The sequence below is a fragment of the Nuphar pumila genome, chromosome 3 (genome assembly GCF_984573655.1).
Source record: "Nuphar pumila chromosome 3, dmNupPumi1.hap1.1, whole genome shotgun sequence".
NCBI classification, from domain to species: Eukaryota; Viridiplantae; Streptophyta; class Magnoliopsida; order Nymphaeales; family Nymphaeaceae; genus Nuphar; species Nuphar pumila.
In genome coordinates, this window is record NC_143251.1 from 46,125,234 (window position 1) to 46,148,505 (window position 23,272).

The 23,272-nt window shown below is 36.2% G+C and overlaps 1 protein-coding gene across 1 annotated transcript; it reads right to left on the bottom strand.

Annotated features, from left to right (window-relative positions):
- Positions 1 to 1,150: 1,150 nt before the first annotated feature.
- LOC149842781 (protein YCF54, chloroplastic-like) lies at positions 1,151 to 21,508 on the bottom strand. Its single transcript, XM_089999434.1, has 3 exons — positions 21,154 to 21,508; positions 20,317 to 20,555; positions 1,151 to 1,521 (listed from the first exon to the last, which is right to left on the bottom strand). The coding sequence occupies exons 1-3, from the start codon at positions 21,385 to 21,387 to the stop codon at positions 1,329 to 1,331; spliced, it is 666 nt and encodes a 221-aa protein (XP_089855560.1). The 5' UTR covers positions 21,388 to 21,508; the 3' UTR covers positions 1,151 to 1,328.
- Between the last annotated feature and the right edge of the window lie 1,764 nt (positions 21,509 to 23,272).

The following is a 23,272-nucleotide window of genomic DNA, read 5'->3' on the forward strand; positions in this document are numbered from 1 at the left end:
TTTGAGCCTTGTGGGTTCTCAAGGATGGGTTCTTCATCAGTTGGATGTGAAAAATGCTTTTTTTCATGATTATCTTGACCGAGACATTTATATGACTCAGCCCCGGCCCTAGGATTTTGTCATGATTGCCCGAATAATGTTTGCAAACTTCATAAAGCCCTTTATGGCCTTAAACAATTCCAACAACTTAGATCATTTTTTTTAGTTGGTTTCAAAGATAGCTCAGTTGATCCTTCCATGTTTATATATTGCTACGAGTCTCTCACCATGATTCTATTAGTTTATGCAGATATCATTTTGGCAGCCAATGACAAGTCTTTGTATTCAAGCATTCATCACTCGCCTAAATGCTCAATTTGAGATGTAGGATCTTGGCTCACTTCACTATTTCTTGAGTATTGAAGTTTCACATTCCAGTTCTGAGCTTCTTTTATCTCAACAAAAATATGTTATGAATGTTTTGACTCGGTTTCATATGGACGGATGTAAACCTGTCACCACACCGGTTGCCTCTTGTGGGAAGCTTTCATTGTATGATGATGATCCTCTAAATATCACCGACTGGTAGGCTCTCTTCAATATTTTTATTTGACACTAACTCAGCTTGATATCTCTTTTGCGGTAAATCAGTAACAGTTTATGCATCAGCCTTCTTCTGCTCACATGACTGCTGCCAAGAGGATACTTTGATATGTTAAAAGTTCATTATCTTATGGGCTCTGGATACAGCCAATCTCCAAACCTTCGCTTCAAAATTCACTAGCCCAATGATTTACAAATGAAAATCACCTTTCTATACAGCTCTTCTTTTTGGTCTAAGCAAGAATAATTGGTTAATTTTAAGAAGGGATAGTGTCCACTTCTGGAAGGGGTGATCGCTCTTATTACTGAATCAGTGTTTGTGTGGTTATAATCCATATTCATAGGAATGGTTTCCCCTTTCTAAAATTTACTCTTCAGCTCTCTTGGATAAGAAGGATTGAAAGATTTTTAAAAAGTTTTCTCAGGGCTCTAAAATGTACAGATTAGCTCTCATGGATAAGAACCTGCTAAAGTAATGGACATGAATGAAATAATTTTTGAAAAAGTTATCTGTGCGCACACACATGTATGCGTTCTGGGTGGGTAAAGGGTAAACCCTTCAGTTCACTTGCACCAAACAGTGAATCACTCTTTAACAGTTCTAAAGTTGATACGTAACTCAGTGAGCACTATAAAATACACTCTACTGCAAAAAGGAAAAGAAAATAAAAGAAAATGGAGAGGAAAAAAGAAAAAAAGTTGCTCCGAACAGAGACAGAAAATACAACAGATGACAGTAAAATCATCTAGGATTGAGGCTTACTGTTGGTTGGTGGCAAAAAGGTCTCCCACCATCCATATTCATATTTAGGATAAGGAGCCACCCATTTGTCTGGAGTTGAGAACTTAAGATCTGCTGGATAAGAAGCCAATACTTCCTCCAGACTCACCGCATCAAACTCTGCAGACAAAACTCGATCCAGTCTCAGCTTCATGAACCTGCCAGGAAATAGCACGATGTAACACAACAATCAATGATTCACAGATAAACGCATGCACTGAAATTGATTTTGCTAGATCTGAGGGATTTACATAAATCATAGCGGTCACTATAATATTAGCACATAAATTTAAAATTGAAAGTTTTAATATCAGATATCAGCATCTCTTTTATTTTTTTGAAATCAACTTATGGTTAGATAATCATCCTGATTAACTTAATGGTCGAGGTGTGGCAATTGCAGTATAAGAAAAACCAAAAAACAAATACTATTTTTTAGGTGCTTTATCTTACAATTTAGTATTGCAAATTCTTAAAATAAAAGGAAATTGTAATCCAAAACCCTCAAACTACAACTGCACTTCAAAGTAGCATATATCCCTAGTAAGATAAACTAGGAAAGGCTCTCCAAACATGTCCTTAGTCAACCTTTTAATTTTGTGGTTGAAAAAAAAAACTAGCATAATAAAGCTCCAGGAAAGGACTCAAAAAACACGTCTATTACTTAAAAAGACTTAAGAGTTGAGTAAATTCTCAATGTTTAACCAAGCAGCCTTTAAGATAGATGACATTTTTGTTGGAAAGTTTTCAGAGAACAAGAGCATCAAGCTTAAATCCTTCTCCACAGATATAGCAGAATAAAGAATTATGCTCAGAGACAGAAAATTGTGGAAGAGGTCCATGTATTAAAGTAGTAACAACAATTTTTGTTTTATTTCTAATTGAAAAGAGGGTTTTCCACATACACACACAGTAGCTCTCCAAAGTTATGGACGACCCCCTTCTCAATCAAAAGTATGCAAACTGTCTTGTAACAGTAACAGTTTAGAGTCTGTAGACTCTGGAACTGGAAAAGAAACACACATAATATGAACATAGACAATGACAGACAAATAACAAACCTAGTAGCAAGCATACATTTTGCCCTGAAAAGAACTTTTTTAGAGTTGGACAATTCTGGAGAATAGAACAGTTATCTTCTTATTGATTAAACCCATTTCCCTGTGAATATCATTGCACCAAAAGGCATATGCTCCTCAAGCAAAGAAATGGAATTGGAAGGGCTGATTACAAACATTAAATCAGATGGAATCACATATAGAAAATCCAGCAGGTTTTGGAAGGAAAGAACTCAACGACATAGTGACTTTGAAAAATAAGTCCCAACAGCATTTTTCTGCCACCTGAAAATTTTCTACCAAACTCAGAAATTAAACTGAAGCTGTTTTCACCTGCTTAGCCCTTGTAAAGAAGTTTTCCATCTCTATTATCTTGTTTTATTGTATGTTCTGGCAGTCAAGCAGGTTGGAACTCAAGATCCCTCAACTAAGATGCTACAGCTTACTCAAGGCACAGCATTCATTCCTGCTTTGTCAAGAGATTAAGAGGTGAACACTTTGTGCCAGGCTATCCTAGTTTTACACTAGAAAGCTGTTGAAAGAATCAATTTCACACAGTTCAAACACTCTTATCAAGGTCAACATTGTTCAGAGAGAGGTGTACGGCTATTTCATCTCTGAACCTATGTGAGATTGCATAAACCTGTTTTTTTATCCCAAACTTGAAACCTAATACCACATTGATGGCTTGACTGTTAGATTCTATTGGTGATCATCCATCATCAATTCACTTTATACTCCTCACCAATTTTGTTAAAAACATGCCTCAAGGCGCAAAAAACACACCTCACCTTGAGGCGAGGCCCTTTGTGCCTTGAGGCTCTAGCCAAAGGCATAAATGGCCTGAGGCGTGCACCTCAGAGCAAGGCGCACCTCATATATATTGGGTCAATTGACCCAATGTTGGGGGTAAATAGAGGAGGCCCCAATAGCTACCCTCGTCTCCCTGCTCTCTCGTCTCTACTATCCCTACTCTCCCAGTCCCTGCTCTATTGTCTCTCTTTTGCAGTCTCTCTGCCGAAAAGAAGAAGAAGAAGAAGTGATCGATAGGTACACTCTCTCTCTCTTCCGTCTCTCTCTCCTCTCTCTCTCTCTTTGTCTGTGTCTCTCCTCTCTCCTCTCTCTTTCGTGTCTCTCTCCCTCTCTGCATTTCATTAAAAAGAAAATGCACACCTCAATGTTCCTCATATATTCTATAATCTATATGATTTGGTGCTAAGGTGACTTGTAACACATCATTGTAATGTTGGGTAGTTGTTGCCCCTTTTGCATCAGTGAAAGGAACACACCCTAATTGCATCCCACTTTCCTTACAGCTCTTGGTTTGCTGGTATGTTCAATTGCTTGAATGTTGACTTACATTTGCTAATACGCTGTTGCTTTCATTGCTTATTTGTCCACGATATCTCACATGTGATCATGCCTTGTCCTTGAGAATCTTTCCATGTGTGCTTTAGGCTTATCTTTGTGGCCTACTCCACTCAAACACTATATGGTTGCTCAAAATCAAACTTAGTTCTGTGAAACATGGGCTAGGACAGTGCCCAAGCTGTCCACAATTTTGTGTAAAGTGCATACTGATATTAATACACCAGAATTGGTTCAGTCATTGGTCTGTCTTTAACGCAAAGAGTTGTTTCCTCTTGAAGTTGATTCTATTAGAAGATTTTGTTTGACTAGTTTTTGGCTGAGAGGAAGCGTGTTTGATGCTTTTTGTGCAGTGCAGCCAATTTCTGTTATAACCCAATCATTTTCTATCTGCAATCTGTAATATCATGTAGTTAAATTTAGAGGTTTCTGAAATTTGGCTAAGTGTTGAAAAAGAATCGATAAATGCTCGATATTAGAGTATGATGTTGGAGTCTGGGCTTGGCCCAAGTCTCATCGACAAGGTCTAAATAAGACAAGTGAAAGGTAATAAAAAATCTTATTTTTAACCTTTAAATTCAAGCAAAATTCAGGTTAAATTCGAACAAATTTCAAAGGCGAAATTTGAGTTATATATCGTTGGTTGCGTCTCGAAATTCTGAGCGTAATGATATTTTACTTTTTTGAATTCGGTCTATGGTTGGCCCGAAAATCGCAATTTTTCAAAAAAAAAACTGCATCGATGGGTGAGGTTCGGATTTGGATCGGACTGCATCCAATGTATTTGATCCAAATTAATATAGATCTGAACTCTGTCCAAGATCCATATTAATTAGGAATTGATTCAGCCCAGGATCCAAATGAAATTTGGATATATATTTGGATCTTGGATCCAGATCCATATCCAGAATCCATACCCAACGAAAATACAGCTTTAAATTCAATTTTCATATTTAAATTGAAGTTAACTAGAGTTAAAAGGACTCCCAGAGGGATAAGATACCCTCTGAAAGTTTTTGAATATTTAATTATTAATAAATAATTAATAATTTATTTATTATTAAATTAAATTTAATTCCGAATTTCAGTTTTGATTAACGAAATGGACTCCCTAAAAGAGTCCCTAAATTGCTAAGAGATAAGAATAAAAAGAGTTATTAAAAAGAAGAAAGACTTCTTTAGGAAAGAATTAAAAAGTCAACAAACGAGAGAATTTTAAAAATTTTGGAAAGTAGGGTGGAGAAGGACTCCCAAATAGGAAGTCCTCTCTCCAGCCCACATTAGAAGGGGCTGGAAGGATAAGGGCTTATTTTCCTATAAAAGGGTCAAAAAAATAAGAAAGAAATAAAGAGAGAAGGAGAAGGAAGAAGAGGAAATCCTCTTCCTCTCCAATCATCCAGCGTTTCTTCTATCTTTTTCAAACTTTTTAAAAAGGTATGGGTGTTCTCTCTTGTCTCAAATGAGAAAAAGAGCCTAAATAGGCTTTAGGCAACGTTTTTGTAGAGAACCGTGGATTTCATCTTGATTTTTCATCGTCTAATCCATGAGAATCGATGTAGGTAAGTCTAGATTATATGAGATTTGTTTTCTTATGATTTTTTGCATGTTTTTGTGTTCTTTTTAATATATATATGTGTGTGTGTGCACGCGCACGCGCCCCCATGGACACTTTGGACAGATTTAAAGAGATTTGTTCTGTGTTTAGCGGACAGATCTGGACAGACCTGAACATCTTGATGATGGGCAGATCTTGCCAGATTTGAGCCCCTTGTCCATTCTGTCCGTCCTGGACAGATGCGTATGTACAGACAGATAGACATGGGGATGTAGTTCAAACGGTAGAGCGGTCGCTTTGCATGCGAGAGGTACGAGATTCTCTCTCTATTCCGATGAGTGAGAAGATTTGCATGGATTGAATCAAGTATGGTTTTGAATAAAAATCAAATCTGTATATTTTCATACAGATTTATCAATTTTATCAAATCTGAAACCATATTGATTGTGTTCATTTTTTTCTTTTCAGCCACACACACACACACACACATACATATATATAGATGCTGAATAAGCAATCTTGTAGGTGACGGCAGACCCAAAAACTTATGTGTGAATCCAGTGTTTAGGTTTAGAACATATTTAAATTGACTCAGTCTTAACCTGCGTTTCTCAATGATTTGTATTCATGATGGGCCTTTTGTTTTGAAATTTTTGTAAATAACGTTCTAGCATACACAGGTATGTTGTTTCCTTTTTTATGTTGAAATAGTAACTCCACGTTGAAATAGAATTCTAGAAATTTATTTTGTGTTCCCGGTTGTACTTAATATGAGACAGTGGGTCAAATCCAGAGCTACTGGAAGTGCCTAGGTAAGTGGAGAAGTGCAAAACGTCACGCTTCCAAAATGTGCGGGAAAGCGCCTTTTTTTAATGGGAAGCCTGCTTCCCTTTTATAGAAAGTGTGCTTCCCTTTAATGGGAAACGTGCTTCCCTTTTATGGGAAGTGCGCTTCCCATCACGCTTCCCCCATTTTTTCAATTTTTTGTATTTTTTATTTTTTTATTTTATTTTTTCGCTTCCCCCTCGCTTCCTAGGTCGCTTTCGGTTCGGTTCCTAGGTCGCTTCCGAGATTATTCTCGATTCGCTTCTAAGTGGTCCCACGCTTCCCGCTTCCTAAAATTTTGAAAGTGCCTCGCTTTCCGCTCCCACTTCCCGTATCGCTTACCGCTCCCGCTTCTTCAACTGGCAACCTCTGAAAGTATCTCCAATAAGATACTAATATCAAGACCTTAATATTCTTGATATTAAACCCACCACGAAAGCACAATAAGAACACTTTAGAACACTTGTGCACAAAAAGCACAACCCACAAATAACTCACAAATGCACAAAGGCATAAAAACAATGGAATCGATTTATTGAGAACTTGGGCTTTGACTCAAAGCCATGAGAAATACAAAGGGATGAAACCCCTATTTATAACAGCACAAGAGGGGCCTTGGAGGGGCTCCACTCATAGACGTTGGAGCCCCTCCAACGGTCACAAATGTGACCGTTGGAGAGGGCCCAACGTCTATGTTAGTGGGCCCCCCAAGGTACCTTTTGGTACTTTACATAAAAGAAAATAAAAATTAAAAGAAAAAGAAAACGAAAATAAATTACAATCACATTCATAAATTGAATGTGCGTAAAATGGAGAAAAAGACTAATCTACCCCTACGGCTAAACAAAACAGAAATATATATTTTATATATATAATAAGTAGATACATATACATATATATTAATATATGTATATGTATTACTTTATATATATAATATATATATATATATATATTACATTGAATGATTAGGTATATAATTTAACACCCCCCCTCAAACCTAAGGCAGGATGGCCGAGAGTTTGCTAAGAAGAAAGTTGAAACGCGGAGCACACAAGGCTTTAGTGAAGAAGTCCGCCAATTGATATTCGGACGTGACATATGGAAGGTCAATGATTCCTTAACGTAGTGACAATCCATCTCTATGTGTTTGGTCCGCTCATGAAAAGTGTGATTCTTAGCAATATAAATCGCACTTTTGTTGTCACAGCAAAGCTTAGTAGGCCCTTCAATAGTGATCCCCATGTCTTCCAACAACTGATGAATCCAAACAATTTTCATGGTAGTAGTTGTCATGGCACGATATTCCGCTTCAGTTGATGATAGAGCACCTTCTGCTGCTTCTTATATCTCCATGAGATTAATGAGTCACCTAAGAATACACAAAAACCAGTGGTGGAGTGACGGTTATTTGGGTCACCTCCCCAATCAGAGTCAGTATAAGCAATTAATCTTAACTCAGAAGAAGAAGACAGAAAAACTCCCTTATTAATAGTGTGCTTTAGATATCTTACGACACGTAAGATAGCACCCATGTGAACAGAAGTTGGTGCATGCTGAAATTGACTTGCCGTATGTACCGCATGTGAGATATCTGGTCTGGTGATGCTTAGGTACATCAACGATCCTACTAGTTGCTTGTAGGGAGTAGGATCGGAGAGGGGAACACCATCATCAATCTTCATTTTAGCTCCTACTATAGCAGAAGTTTCACAAACTTTATCATCTGTAATACCTGACCTGTCAATAATCTCAGATGCAAGCTTAGTTTGAGATAGAAAATATCCTCTATGAGAGTAAGCTACCTCAATACCCAAAAAATAAGTTAAGAAGCCTAAGTCAGACATTTCAAACTTATCCTTTAAAATGGATTTTATGCTTTTAATCCCTTTAGAGTCGCTCCCAGTTATAAGCATGTCATCCACATAAAGTAGTAGAATGACAATCCCTGCATTAGATTTTCTAACAAACAAAGCAGTATCAGTAAAGCAGGATGAGAAATCATTTTCTAACATTATGGAGTTAAACCTATCATACCAAGCCTTGGGAGCTTGTTTTAAACCATAAAGTGCTTTCCGAAGACGAAGCACTTTTCCTTTAGGATATTCCATTCCAGGAGGAGCATACATATATACTTCTTCGTTTAAATCTCCGTTTAAAAACGCATTCTTAACATCCATCTGATAGATGTTCCATTTATTGATTGAAGCAACAGTTATAAGACATCGGACGGTGACCATTCGAGCAATGGGGGCAAAAGTCTCCTCATAATCAATCCCATATTTTTGACCATATCCTTTTGCAACTAAGCGGGCCTTATATCTCTCAAGAGACCCATCACTCTTAGTTTTGACTTTAAATACCCATCTACACCCTATTGCTTTCTTGTCTTTAGGAAGGTCTTGAAACTCCAAGGTCTTTGCTTTCTTTAGGGCTTCAAGTTCATTATTCATAGCAACTATCCATTCCGGGCATTTTCGTGCTTCCTCGAAATCCCTAGGTTCTATGTATGAGTGAATGGCGCTTAGACAGGCTCTATATTTTGGTGAAAAAGACTCATATGAGATGAACCTAGAAGAAGGTCTTCTTGATCTTTCGGTCCTACGAAGATTTCCTTCACTTGGAGGGATAGACTCACTATCATATCTTTCGAGGGCACTTCTAAAAGTACTCCTATCTCTATGAGAGTAAGTTATAGGATCTCTATGTGGTTCTTCATTGATGTGTTGATCAGAATGAGTTTCATCATTTTGATTAGTTTCATCATCACTAGTATCATCATCTTCAGTTAATAAATCAAACAGAAAAGAATAGTCAATATTCTCGTCATTGGTTTCAAGTTTTTCGAAACCACTAACATTTTCCAAGAAGCTTACATTTCTGGAAACATATAGTTTATCACTCTTAACATCATAACAGCGAAAACCTTTATGAGTTTCAAAATAACCAAGAAAGGCACAAGGGATGGCCTTAGGAGAGAGTTTGTCATTTTTATCAGTAAAGACAAAACATTTACATCCAAAAACCCTTAACCTGCTATAATCAGGTTCTTTTTCATATAATTTTTCAAATGGAGAAATCTTGTTCAAGTTTTTAGATGGAAGTCTATTTATGAGATAGACAGAAGTAAGAGCGGCTTCCGCCCAAAGTTTTTTCGGAATATTTTGGGAAATGAGCAAAGTTCGTGTGGTTTCAATAATATGCCTATGTTTTCGTTCAGCCAACCCATTTTGTTGGGGGGTTTTGGGACAAGACTTTTGATGGAGAATTCCATAGTTTTCAAGATAGCTTTTGAATTCATTGGAAAGGTATTCACCACCTGAATCGGTTCTAAAAATTTTTAAATTTCCATTGAATTGATTTAAAACCATCATATGAAATGTTTTAAATGTTGAAAAAACTTCATGTTTATGTTTAAGAAAATATATCCAACTAAACCTAGTGAAATCATCCACAAAGATAACATAGTAAGAGAAACCTCCCTTGGATATCACCGGAGCCAGACCCCATACATCGGAGTGAACAATTTCAAAAGGTTTTGTTGTAAACATAGATCTTTGAGGAAAAGGAAGACTTCTCATTTTTCCAAGAATACATTCATTACAAACAAAATTTTCATTACAAAGATGCTTAATAAAAGGCAAATAAGAGATTTTAACAATATTGGGATGACACAATTTCTTATGCCATACATGAATATCTTTGTTTTGAGCAACATTACAAAATTGATTCTTGGGAATTTTAAGAAAATCAACATAATAGAGGTCTTCTCTCCTAGAGCCTTCCCCAATCAATTTTTCGGACTGGCGATCCTGTATCCAACATTTATTAGAAGAGAATTTTATATCGCAACCACAGTCCGAGAGTTGAGAAACGGAAAGTAAATTTAAGTTTAGTTTTGGTATAAGACGAATTTTTGGGATAAAGAAGTCTTGTTTTTCAAAATTGCCCATTCCTTTAATTTCAAGAGGGGTTTCATCCGCCGTTGAGACAAAAGATGGAAGACAATTTTTAGAATAATCAGAAAGAAAACAATGGCTTGGAGTCATATGAAACGAAGCACCAGAATCAAGTAACCAAGATGTCTTACCAAGAGAGGAAGAGGATGACATAGCGGCTCCAGAAATGCCTCCTTTGAGAAGAGGTTGAAGAGCATCCATAATTTGATGAAGCGAAAGAGGTTCATTTGAAGTTGAGGGTCGTTCCTCCGATTGGGATGCTAAAGCCGCGGCAAGAAATTTCTTCCATTTGGGACAATTGGGTTTGATATGTCCCGGTTCTTTACAAAAATGGCAAGTTAATTTGCTATAATCTGTTTTGCCATATCGATCATTTTGCCCTTGATTTTTGAAATGGGGCGGTTTGTAGGTCTTCAAATTATTTCCGGGTCTTGACACGGCATTAACCACTTCATAGTCACTTTGAGAAGGTGTAGCAAGGATGCTTGGGTTATTTTTACTAATCCCCATACGTGTTTCCTCACCACTTAGCTTGGTGATAACATCTTCAATAGATTGGGGAGGTGAAAGCCGATAGAAGAGAGGACCGAATTTGCTCAAATTCGGGTCTAAGACCATTTAGGAAGTTGAAAAATCGATCTTCCTCTAGTTGTTTGTGCCTTAATTCAATAGCTTCTCCGCTCCATTTTGGTTCGAGCATGGCAAGCTCGTCCCAAATAGATGACAATTCGGCAAAATATTCCCGAATAGATAAATCATTTTGTTGAAGAGTCAAGGCTTTCTTTTGGAGATAGTATTTTTTAGACAAGTCCCTTGAAGTATACATTTTTTCAAGGTACAACCAAGCTTCGGAGGCCCTTTTAAACTTAATGATGTTGGCATTGATCTTGGTTTCTACGGACGAAAAAATCCAAGACAATATTTTGAAGTTCTTCATTTCCCACTCATCATGTCTTTTGGAATATTCTTCTAAGGCCTTTTGTCTATCTTCTCCTTCAAGAATCTTAATTTCCCCTTTCTATATAATAGAAAGCTTGGGTTCGGGTTCCGATATGGAGCCTTGAACGTAACCCCAAAGGCCTTTCCCTTTGATATGGGCTTCCATATTGCCGGCTCAAACATGGTAGTTTGAACCACTAAGTTTAAACCCAAGGGAGAAATGGGAGTCTTTTTCACCCATTAGAGAGAAGAGAAGATGAAAAATAATGCGTACCTTAACGGATTTTCAACATTTTCTTGACAAAAGTTGCTTCTAAAATATTGCCCGAAGTAAATGCTTCACTCAAAAACTTCACTAGCTTAAGGGCACGTTTTTCGAGGTGCTTCACAAGAGACGAGATGCACGATCCTCTTTCTTCCAACGAGGCTCTGATACCATGTGAAAGTATCTCCAATAAGATACTAATATCAAGACCTTAATATTCTTGATATTAAACCCACCACGAAAGCTCAATAAGAACACTTTAGAACACTTGTGCACAAAAAACACAACCCACAAATAACTCACAAATGCACAAAGGCATAAAAACAATGGAATCGATTTATTGAGAACTTGGGCTTTGACTCAAAGCCATGAGAAATACAAAGGGGTGAAACCCCTATTTATAACAACACAAGAGGGGCCTTGGAGGGGCTCTACTCATAGACGTTGGAGCCCCTCCAACGGTCACAAATGTGACCGTTGGAGAGGACCCAACGTCTATGTTAGTGAGCCCCCCAAGGTACCTTTTGGTACTTTACATAAAAGAAAATAAAAAATAAAAGAAAAAGAAAACGAAAATAAATTACAATCACATTCATAAATTGAATGTGCGTAAAATGGAGAAAAAGACTAATCTACCCCTACGGCTAAACAAAACAAAAATATATATTTTATATATATAATAAGTAGATACATATACATATATATTAATATACGTATATGTATTACTTTATATATATAAAATATATATATTACATTGAATGATTAGGTATATAATTTAACACAACCATGGTCAAATCAAAACAGTCTGACCCTGTCCAAAACATAGACAGACTGTTTTTGCATGTTTAGAACTAACGTGTATGCTGATTTTTCTAATATGAACAGAGTTTCACATACTCTGATAATGTTCTTCAAGGATTAATGATTGACTTAATGTATGATCTTTGAACAAACTTTTATGCTCAGATTTTGCTAAAGATGTTTTTCTTTTTATTGTTGATTTGTAAATTTTAGAAAAAAAAAAAAGAATGTGAACCATGAGCATGCAGTCAATTCTATTAATCGTTTGTTCAATCTGATTTACTGAACAATTGAGTTTGTGAATCGTGATATGTGTCATGCATGTCAAAAAGATATTTTCCATTAGGTCTGGACCTGTTAAAACTTATTTGATGAAAGCTTCATAAGGGTTTTACAAAGCTTGGAAAAGGGCCTGATCATGTTAGTCTGAGTTTATATGTGTTTTGAATCTGATCTTTTTGGTACAGGTTCATATTTTTACACGACCTGTGCTTTCTTTCTGTATATGCCCATGTGACTTAAGCATAACTAGTTGTGTCGTGGACTGTTGTTTTAGTTTAAAAAAAAAATCTGAGTTACGTGAATACACGTTATTCTGACCATGATGCATATGTACAAACTGTTTTTCTTCTGTGATATCATAGAATCTTGTTCTTTTGGGTCTGACAGATTCTGAGATAGATTCTTGAATCAGCCAACATATATGTACACATATGCAGACACCCATGTAGGCCAGACCCAGAGCCGGACCTGTAAAGAGGCCAATGAGGCTTGGGCCTCAGGGCCCTTGGACCCAAAAACATTTTAGGGGCCCATTGTTTAGGTAGTTTATATAAATATTTTATACATTTTTATTTAATATAATATAAATATTTGAAATATTATATTTGTTTAATGTGAATGCAAATTTTATTGTTGTTTTGATTCTTTAAAAAAAAAATCGGAAGCACTGCCCCGAACTCCTATTATTAATAGGGGGCCCATTTTTTTCCTCCGCCTCAGGCCCCATAAAACACAGGTACGGCTCTGGCCAGACCATATATATATATATATATTAGACGGTGCACTCATAAACATATAAATATACATATATTGTATCAGCCAGAACAGGGCTGATCGAGATGTATATATATATGTATATATATATATGCACATCAATCAGTATGCATATACATAAAAAGAATTTTATATACAAAATTTATATGTTGGGCAAGCCTAGTAACAGCGGCCCAGCCAGTCTCCTGGGCAAGTGCTGGCCTGGCAGACCAGTCGAGCTCGGCTCGACTGGCCAGACCTTGCCACATGCTGACAGGCCTGTTAGGCCCAGCTGAACCGAGTTCAGCTGGCCTGGCCTATCGAGTCGAGTGAGCCCAGCCGGGCAGAGGGTGTCGGCTGGGTGGGTTTGGCAGTGTACCAGACCCAGCCGACTGGGTCCGCTGAGTCATGTGTCTACAAAATTTTGTTAAAAGAAAATAATAATGCATGCTATTCTGTTTGATATTATTTGCTCAGATTTGTGACTAAACAATATGCAGATCCTTAAGTAATCAAATCTTTTAGTTTATGCATATTGTGCATAACTGTATAGCTAGAATTGAACTCAATTGGTATATTAATTTCCAGACTTGCAATTTGAGTTTAGACTTGGCCTTATGCATGCAAAAGAATGATATTTTTTTCATGCTTAGACTTGTTATGTTATGCATGCTCAAGGTATTAATGCAAAGTTACCTTATGTGCGTGGGCATACATGAAATTGATGTGTTTTGGAACAAGCATCATTGCATGAGTGTTCACTTGTTTACTTTGAGAAAATTCATGAATGAAACCTTGTAATTTGCATAATTATGTAAACACATGCATATAAATATTATTGTTCATGCACGTCCCTAAATTAGCATATATGATGGTGCATTGAAAAGCATGTGAAAAGAATGCATAAGTGGCATGTTCTTTATGATTTTTGCATATGTATGCATCGATGATAAAAAATGGATCATCGTAGAATGTGTGAACCTTGAGCATGTGTTGCTTCTTTTTTAGTTGTTTATGCATGGCAAAAATCAAACTTGATATTATTGTTCTAATTGCACTATTTCATGTTGCCACGGGTTGTGGTCCCGTGATGAGCTTCGCATGTTGATTTGCAAAACAAAGAAATTGAATTAATAATAAAATAAAAGAAGAAAATAGTGTAATCTACGCTTTTTTGATGTCCCTTTTTTAGTGTGAGAATCTTGGACTTGCGGTTTTAGGAGACCATAAGGATACTAAAACTTTGTGTGCATGTTATGCCCTTGAACCCGATACGGAGGTTCACCTCCCAGCCACGGTTTTAGGAAAATTATGCTACTTTGCCTGGTGGTGGTCTGTAGACACAATTGTTGTTTTTTGTATATCAAGAAAATGGCATCAGTGAATGTTGATTTTTCTGGTGTCCCAGTATTAGATGTTGATTTTTAATGTTCCGATGGATGGTGTTGATTCTTGATATCGGTTGAGGGCTAAGTGTGGAACTCATTAATAAAATATAAATTGTGTGTTAAGCTATAATTGAAAACTTAACTTGACCTTGAGAATTTTTACCCGTTTTGAGTATCCGCAGACAATAGTAATAAAAAGAAGAACTAAAGTTTGTATGCATTTAATACGGACATGCATATAAAATAAAAACTCTGATAAAAGATAATAATTTATTCATACAAGTGCACTGAAATCATGCATATTCCTGTTATACATTAAATTATGCATATTTATTTGTTCTCTTGTGCTAAATCAATTGTTGAATAATATTTGTTCTCTACTACATGATGAATGTTCTCTATTGCTTAATTGATGTTCCCTATTGATAATAATGGTTCTCTCTTACTTAGCAATTGTTCTCTATTGCTTGAATGATTATTTGAATTATGAATTTATCATAATTGCATCCCTCTAAAATGTTGCATGATTCTTATTTATGTTCTTTTTACTTATTTGTTTCATTAGAGAGACCTGTATGCAGGATCTTTGATTCTAACACTCCTACTTTTGTGTTTTTCACATTCTCTGAGACTCAGTGAAGGGACATGCTTATGCGAGAGGCTACGAGGACTACACGACTACTAGACAGAATTTTCTTGAGATAGTGTGGCTCCATATTTTGATTTATTTATATTTTTTTGCACTTACTTTCAGACTAAAGTTGGTTTGTTTTGGATGATGGGTATAAGATCCCTTATGGTTGTTGATGTGTTATCACTATAAAAGCCCCAGGTCTCTGGGAATGTTTCTGCAATTGTTTAAAAAAAAAATTGTCACTTTTTAACGAATATGAGTTGGGGTCGTTAGATTGTCACTAGTAGTTAGGTTGATGTTGGGTTCCACAATTGTGTCAGCATAACTATTAGCCTGAATTAACTTGGACCTTGTGTTAAATGCACTTTGTTGTTCATTTATAACATGGTAAATCTTTTTTTCTGTTGAAATTCTTGGTTATATGTTGTCTCTATGTTTTCCTTCATATTCTGCCCTAGTGACATAAGGGTGTCACGTGTGATATATGTTGAATACTAATTTGAATTCATTGGATTATATAAAGTATTGACTCAATTTTTTTTAGGGGTGTCATGCGACTCTTTGAGTTTTTATAAATTCTTGTATTAATATATATATTTTCTTATATGCATTTTTGTAGTTGAACAATGAGAAAAGATGTAGGATGAAATCATGGAACTAAAGTTCTAAATTTCACTAAAGATCTCAAATTCATAGGACATGTAATTTGAAATTATTATCATAAAGAGACTACAGAAGGCATCAACAGGCTGAAACATCAGTTAGCTAGCACGAAACATGGTATAAGCTTGTGCGAAGATGTTCCACCTGATGTGAAAAGTTTTTTTCATAATCATCTAAAGGATCAAAAGCAAAAGAAACAAGAAGAGTAACAAAGCAAGCTAGAAATTAGGAGGAGTGTTTATTTTGGATCATAACAGGCGATAATGTGAACAAATAAGTCAGTGCATCATGTAGCGTTGAAAAAACAAGCAAAGTTGGTCTCATAGACTTCTATGTGAACAAAGAAGCGCGATAAGCCACAATAAACACTGCATTCAAAAGGGATGAGAGAAAAAATGTATGTTGTGCCATTGGTAGATGTTTTTATTTAAATGTCCTATCATTTAATATTCGCAAAAGTCCATATTTTGGTCTAATGGTAGAAGCTATTGCAAATTATAGGCGAGGGTTCAAACCACCTTCTTACCATAAAATTAGAACGTAGATTTTGAAAGATGAGGTAAACTCTAATCATGAATTTTTAAAAGAGTTTAAAAGGAAATGATCAAAAGTTGGTTACAACATTATGGCAGATGGTTGGACAAATGGAAAAAGAAGAAAATTAATTTTCTTATTAACAGTTCATCTGGGACAATATTTTTGAAGTATATTGACATCAACGATATGAAAAAAAAAAATTGCTCCAAATTTATGTAAGTTGTTTGAAGTTGTTAAAGTTAATGAAGGGAATGTAGTGCAATTCATTACAGATAATGCACCAAATTATGCAACAACTAGAAATATGTTAACAGCAGAAAAAAACATGTTTTTGGACACCATATGTAACACATTGCTTGGATCTGATGTTAGAATATATTGAAAAGATATCAATTTTTAAAGATACAGTAGAAAATGCAAAAAATTTTATAAGATATATCTATAGTTATGAATGAATATTAAATTTAATGAGAAAGTTCACAAAGAAGAGATAACTTTTACATCCAACTGTCACTTGTTTTGCCACAGCATATCTCACGCTTCATAGTATTGTTGGATGTTACAAGAGAAAGTTGAAATCGATGTTCTTTTCTTCAAATTTTAGATCATCTAATTCCTATAAGAAATCTAATGTTAAGAAAATTGTTCATATTGTTCTTAATGATCATAAGTTTTTTGTTGTCATATCATATGCAATTAAAGTTATGTTGTCTCTTATGAAAGTGTTGCGATTAGTGGATGCGGATGAGCCTGCTATGAGATTTTTGTATGAGGCAATGGATAGAGAAAAGGAAAAAATTGCTTTGAATCTTGATAATGTTGAAAGAAAATATAAACCTATTTGGGACATTATTGACAGACGATGGGACTTACAACTTCATAAGTCTTTGCATACAGCTGCCTATTATTTAAATCCTCAATTTCATTATGCTGACAACTTCAACTCGGATGGAGAAGTTATGAGTGGTTTTTATGATTGTGTTGAAAATTTGGTTTTTGATGCAAATGTTAGGTTGAAAATTACAACACAAATTGATACATTTAAAAAGGCAAAGGAGTTGTTTGGTACAGAGACAACCGTTACAACAAGAAAAATAAAAAGTTCTGGTAAATTTACAATTATGTTGTTATTTGTTAATATTTTGTTTATGTTTTTTTAATTGTGATACTCTTAATTTTTTTATCATTTTTTAGCGTTTTATTTGAATGCAGCTGATTGGTGGAGTTCATTTGGGAACAAAAATCCTGAATTGATGAATTTTACAATTCGAGTTCTAAGTTTGACGTGTAGTACATCGGGTTGTGAGAGGAATTGGAGTACCTTTTCATTGATATGTAACTTTGTATTTTATTTTTAAAATACATTTATATAAGTTTAATTATTTTATAATTGATTATCAATGATTTAGAATTATAAGTGCATGCAAAATGAAAGAATAAACTTGAACAAGAGAAGATAAATGCATTGGTTTTTGTCATGTACAATATGAAATTAAGGGAGAGAAATATGAGGAGGAAGGCTACCAAAGATCCTATATGTCTAGATTATATAGACTCAAATGATGAATAGATTGTGGAGAAGGAAGATTCAGTGTTGCCTAGCGATCTCAATTGGTTAGAGGATTCATGGTTAGACCCGAACTTTGACATAAACGTTATTGAGCATGTGTCTATTGAAAAAGTCACTTCACATCATGATTCACAAAGTGATTCTAGGCAAGATAGGCCTTCAAGAGATCTAGGTAAAACTATATTCTTTTAAACTTGCTATGAATATAAATGTATTTTTTAATTATATACAATAAGTATTTAATATATGATTTTTTATTGAAGGAAAAAGAAAAGCAAAAGAAGTGACTGAGGATATTGAGGAAGAAAGTGCAGACGATGAAGAGTTAGTGAATGAGGATGAAGGAGAACCTTATTATATAGATTTCTCATATGATTACAATAAAGACTTGGATATTGACGATGACAAGACACAAAAAGAGCCTAAGCCCTAATTCATATCATAAGACTATGGGCATTTATATGTTTTTGGGGTCTTTCATTTGAACTTGTGAATGTTGTAACACTCCAATATGCATTTTCTAATGATCACGTGATGTTGCAAATGTTAATATGCATTTGGTTGTTAATGTTAATTTTTTATTGAATGAATGCTCATATTTTATTTCTTAGATACTTAAGTAGATCAAGTTGTTGCATTAATGTTACTTTTACATGTTAATCTCATAATTTTCGATATTTATTTGAGATTTTTTATTTATTGTTGGTTGTTTCTTCATCAATAAAGTATTTTTTATTTATTTATAATTTTAGATAACTTTTTATTGTTTTTTTTTAGTTTTCAAAAAAAAAAATTGAGGCTTACTCTTTACCAGTGTTATTAAAAACGCGCCTCAAAGCGCAAAAAACGTGTCTCGCCTCAAGGTGAGGGGCTTTATGCCTTGAGGTGCACATATAAAGCGCAAAAGGTTCAAGGCGTGCGCCTCATACACCTTGAGGCGCACGCCTCGGGGCAAGGCATGCCTCGGGGCGAGGCATGCCTCAAGCCGAGGCGTATACGCCTTTAATTTTTTGGTCAAATGAGGGTCAAACCCCCTATTTGACCAGAAATTAAGGGTTTTCACGCAGTTTTAATTGATTAGGTTAGTAAAAAGGCATTTTCACGCTCCACATTCGCCTGCTCGACCTCCAGCTCCTCTCTGACTCATGCTTTCCTCTCTTCTTCTGCTCGCGTTTCCCTCTCCTCACCAGCCCACGTCGCCACCACTGAGCCGGCTCGCTCTCCCTCTCTCGGAGGTCAGGTGTGCTCTTTCCCCCCTCTCTCTCAATCGTTGATGTTGTTACCCCCTTTCAACGAGTGTGTCTACGAAAATCAGCAACTCTGCAACTGTTGTGCCTTTATCATGCTATCACAGGCACGTCTATTGCATTTGATGGATTTTGCAGCCCACGTGTGACCTCTACTTCCGATGGTAGAGGTCAACCTGATGCCATTCATCCATGCGGTGAACAGCATCCCATATAGTGTATGTTGAAAAACCTAAGCTGGTTTCTTTTTTTGTTTCCTGATTTTTGTTTTTATATTGTTGAAATGAGTGTCGTTTGCATTTCATTTATAACTAATGTTTTTATTAGCATGTGCACACAGTAGATTGCTGTATTGTTCTACTTTCAGTTCCCTTGCTGTATTTGTATTAGCATTTCATTTTCATTGGATGTTCCCTTGTTGAAAAAAACAAAATTTGTCCATTGGATGTTCTTTTGTTGCATTAAATTATATCATGATATGTCTTTATCCTCTTTCCTCCTTATACAGGATCATCTAAATGGTCTTTAAGATTTAGAATATTCGTTTGGACATTGAGATCATGTTTGGATGTTTTTTAATGTTAATTTTTTATTTAATGAATGTCCATGTTTTATTTTTTAGATACTTACATAGATCAAGTTGTTGCATTAATGTTACTTTTACATGTTAATCTCATATTTTTTGGGTATTTATTTGAGATTTTTTATTTCTTGTTGGTTGTTGCTTCATCAATAAAGAATTTTTTATTTATTTATAATTTTAGAAAAAATTTATAGTTTTTTAAATTTAAAAAAAAAATCGCCTCAGATTGTGGTGGAGCGCCTAGCTTAGCCTCAACTCTTATAACAACATTGCTCTTAACGTAAAAGTAAGTTAAGCCCAACAAAATTAAGCGCTTCTCTTATAAATGGTTTACATGTTCATTTGCCTGGCTTGAAAAACTAAGCCACAGAGACAATCTTAAGCTAGTCGGTGAATGAAACCATGTACATTAGCCAGGGTTAGCATTAGGTAACAAGAATTTATGATGCTCATATATGGTCTAGTCCTCTTGTAAAATCAACAAAGAAACGGCAATGAAAAAGGCAATAGAGAAGGGGAGCAAGCGTACGTGATCCAAGTAGCATCAGTGGAGACTAGAGCAACGGCTGGCCTCTTGAGTCGACTAGTGAGCGAGGGAAACTTGTCCAGGAACTTGGGTTCGATCACCAACCAAAAATCCTGCTCCCTGTTGCGCTCCCCAAAATTCCTGAGTCTCTCAAACAAGAGCTCCTTGAAGTGCTCCTCCTCGTCCAACATGAACTTGGCATTAGCAACCACAAAGAAATACTTTCCAGCACCGCCCTTTTCCTACAATTGCGAGAAAAAAAGAAAGCATCCTTGCATTAGTCTTCACGACTCCAACAATGGCCAACAGATTGCTAGAGTACCTCACGGATTCTTACCGTTTACAGATTATACACGAGAATCTAGTTCAGCACATTTTCCTACACGCTCATGTATGTGCAGAAAACATTTCGCATACTCATCAAAGTTCACAATTTAAAACCTGTTTTCATCTTGAGGTGCGGGCTCAGTTGAATGTTTAGCTTCAAAGACTTTAATGTGATAATTATTTGATACAAACTTCCACTGTTTATTAGGTAAAAAAATGAGTGAATCTGATGATGGGCACTGCATAGAGCTGAAGCATTTTATCAATAAAACGTCAAAGCCACCCATTTCTCGACCGAAAACCGAGAGACAAGAGTGTATAAGCCATAGTACACAACCAAGTGTATGCTGCTATTCCCGTCAATACCTCATCTTGAAACAATTGACAAGCGGGTATTTTCCTAGACATATTGGTGCGATTCAAAACTCCCATAGAAACAAATAATTCAGAAAAAACGATCCCATAAGAGAGAGAGAGAGAGAGAGAGAGAGAGAGATGGTGGTGAGTGATTACCTTGTCGGATGGCTGAGGGGAGTCCAGCTGGTTGGATTCTACGGCGACGGCTCTGGTTTTAGATAAGGGAGATGGGGAGAGGCTCTGCCCTCTGGTAGAGAGGGGCTGAGCCATGGGGAAGAAGTGGGTGGTTCGAGGAGGGCAAGCCATTCGATCGGGTCTGAAGGATTCGCCGGTTTGAGCGAGGGCCATGCCTGCACACGAACCCAGATGGAATGGGGTAGCCATCGTCATCTTGGACAGCACCTCTCTCTCTCTCTCTCTCTCTCTCTCTCTCTCTTTAATGCTCCGATCCGATGAGAAGGGAAGCCGAAAACCTTATCTACAAGCAGCAGCACAGTCCTGTCTGTCACCATGCGGTTGCTGCTGGATCCGGGTAAGTCCAGATCCACGTCCAACATTTAGGGGGGGGCACTGCCTGCATCGCTCCCAACCCAAACAAATGGATGCAATAATGTACCCCTCAACCGGCATCCATGGGTGGTTATCAAATCAAGCTACTCGATCTTGGCTACAATTTGACTCGTTGAGAGCTCGATTTGCTAAGCTAATTATGCATGCTCCAACATCCACTTTATGTTCGAAAGGGAATCAACCCAAGTTCAAGCGACAACAAGCTTAACTTGGATCGGCTTCACAAGGCATGGAAACAAGGACAAAGACAGTTAACAGTTTGTGAAGCTTGTTTTTTCTGGCGCTCCTCAACCAGCCAAAACCAATTCGTCTGTGACTAGCGCTGCCCATTCGCTACTGACAAATCTTGATAGCGCTCTAAACAAATCAATGCAGTTCAAGCTTGATTTGTTAAGAAATTTCATGTTCTCGAACCCGAAAACAATCCATGGTTGAGCTTGATTTGGTTTTATTTATGAGCTTCAAAGGATTCGAATGGGGTAATTTTTTTTTTTTATTACCCATTCTAATAGCCCCGACGGGGAGTTGGCATAGTGGGATATCAGGTGGTTACGAATACTAACGTTACTCCGCAGCCTGCAAAGGAACGGAAGTAAATTACCGATCATTTTCGTAAGCATTAAATGTGCACACAGAGAGCAAGGAAAATGATACATTTCTTTCTTTTTCGTTGAATGAGATGGTGAGAAAACTGGGAAAATGATTCTGAATTCATGTCTTGAAAATGAATGAAAACATCAAATCCCAAAATTAAGTAGAGAGGGGCAAATTGTACCTATAGTATAGCCATCCTAGTGGATCCGATCGAAAACAATTAATCTTTTTTCGAAAAAGAATCTGTGGAAAATTTTATTTATTTTTTTGAAAGAAAAGTAGAATCTGTGCAAAAGTTATGCTCCCCTAGGTGGTGATTCTGAGTCGCATAGTTGATTTAAGGCCATACAGTCGACCTGCAACACTAGAACACTCTCATTTGATGAATGCCTCTCATGTGTTTTCTCATTTTTATCAAGTTTTTTTTTTGTCAAACTTTTACTGCGTCAACAACAAATCAATCGTCTCTTCGGGTAATTTCACCGTCGAGATAATTCGGGTTCCAACATTGCCTTCGTGTTTATCGGAGCTTCAAACTAAAAAATGTATCGCGAGAAATTTTACTCGCTTTATTTAGAACTCATAGAATATCATCATCATCGAGCCTTATCTCAACTACACGAGGCATCTGTGTCTATACAATTTAATATAAAGACCCACATCCTCCTCCGTGGCTAAGCTAGTTTCCATGTCACAAAGATACGAGGATAAGGGATGCGATTTTGACTCGAAAGGTCAATTTTATTTTCAAAAATATGACATGAAGACACATTTTTTAACCTTTAATCAATAAAAATCATTTTGTGATATTTGAATATTTAAAATGTTTTTTTATGAAAATATTATTAAAAGTAATATTTTAAATAATAAAAAAGATCAAGTAAAATGTCTCTGCTATATGTGCCAAAAAAATAATAAGGAAACGAAAGATTTATACCAAAATTACATCCCCTGCTGCCTACTGTTACATATAGCGATACTGTCATTAGCCCTTAAACTGAACTTAAAAAAAGATAAGAGAATTACTTATTTTAACTGTGCCAACGCCAACCAACTCTCTCCCAAGAAGAAACGAAAATTTTGTTGGAAATTTCCATTTAGAGTCCAAGCT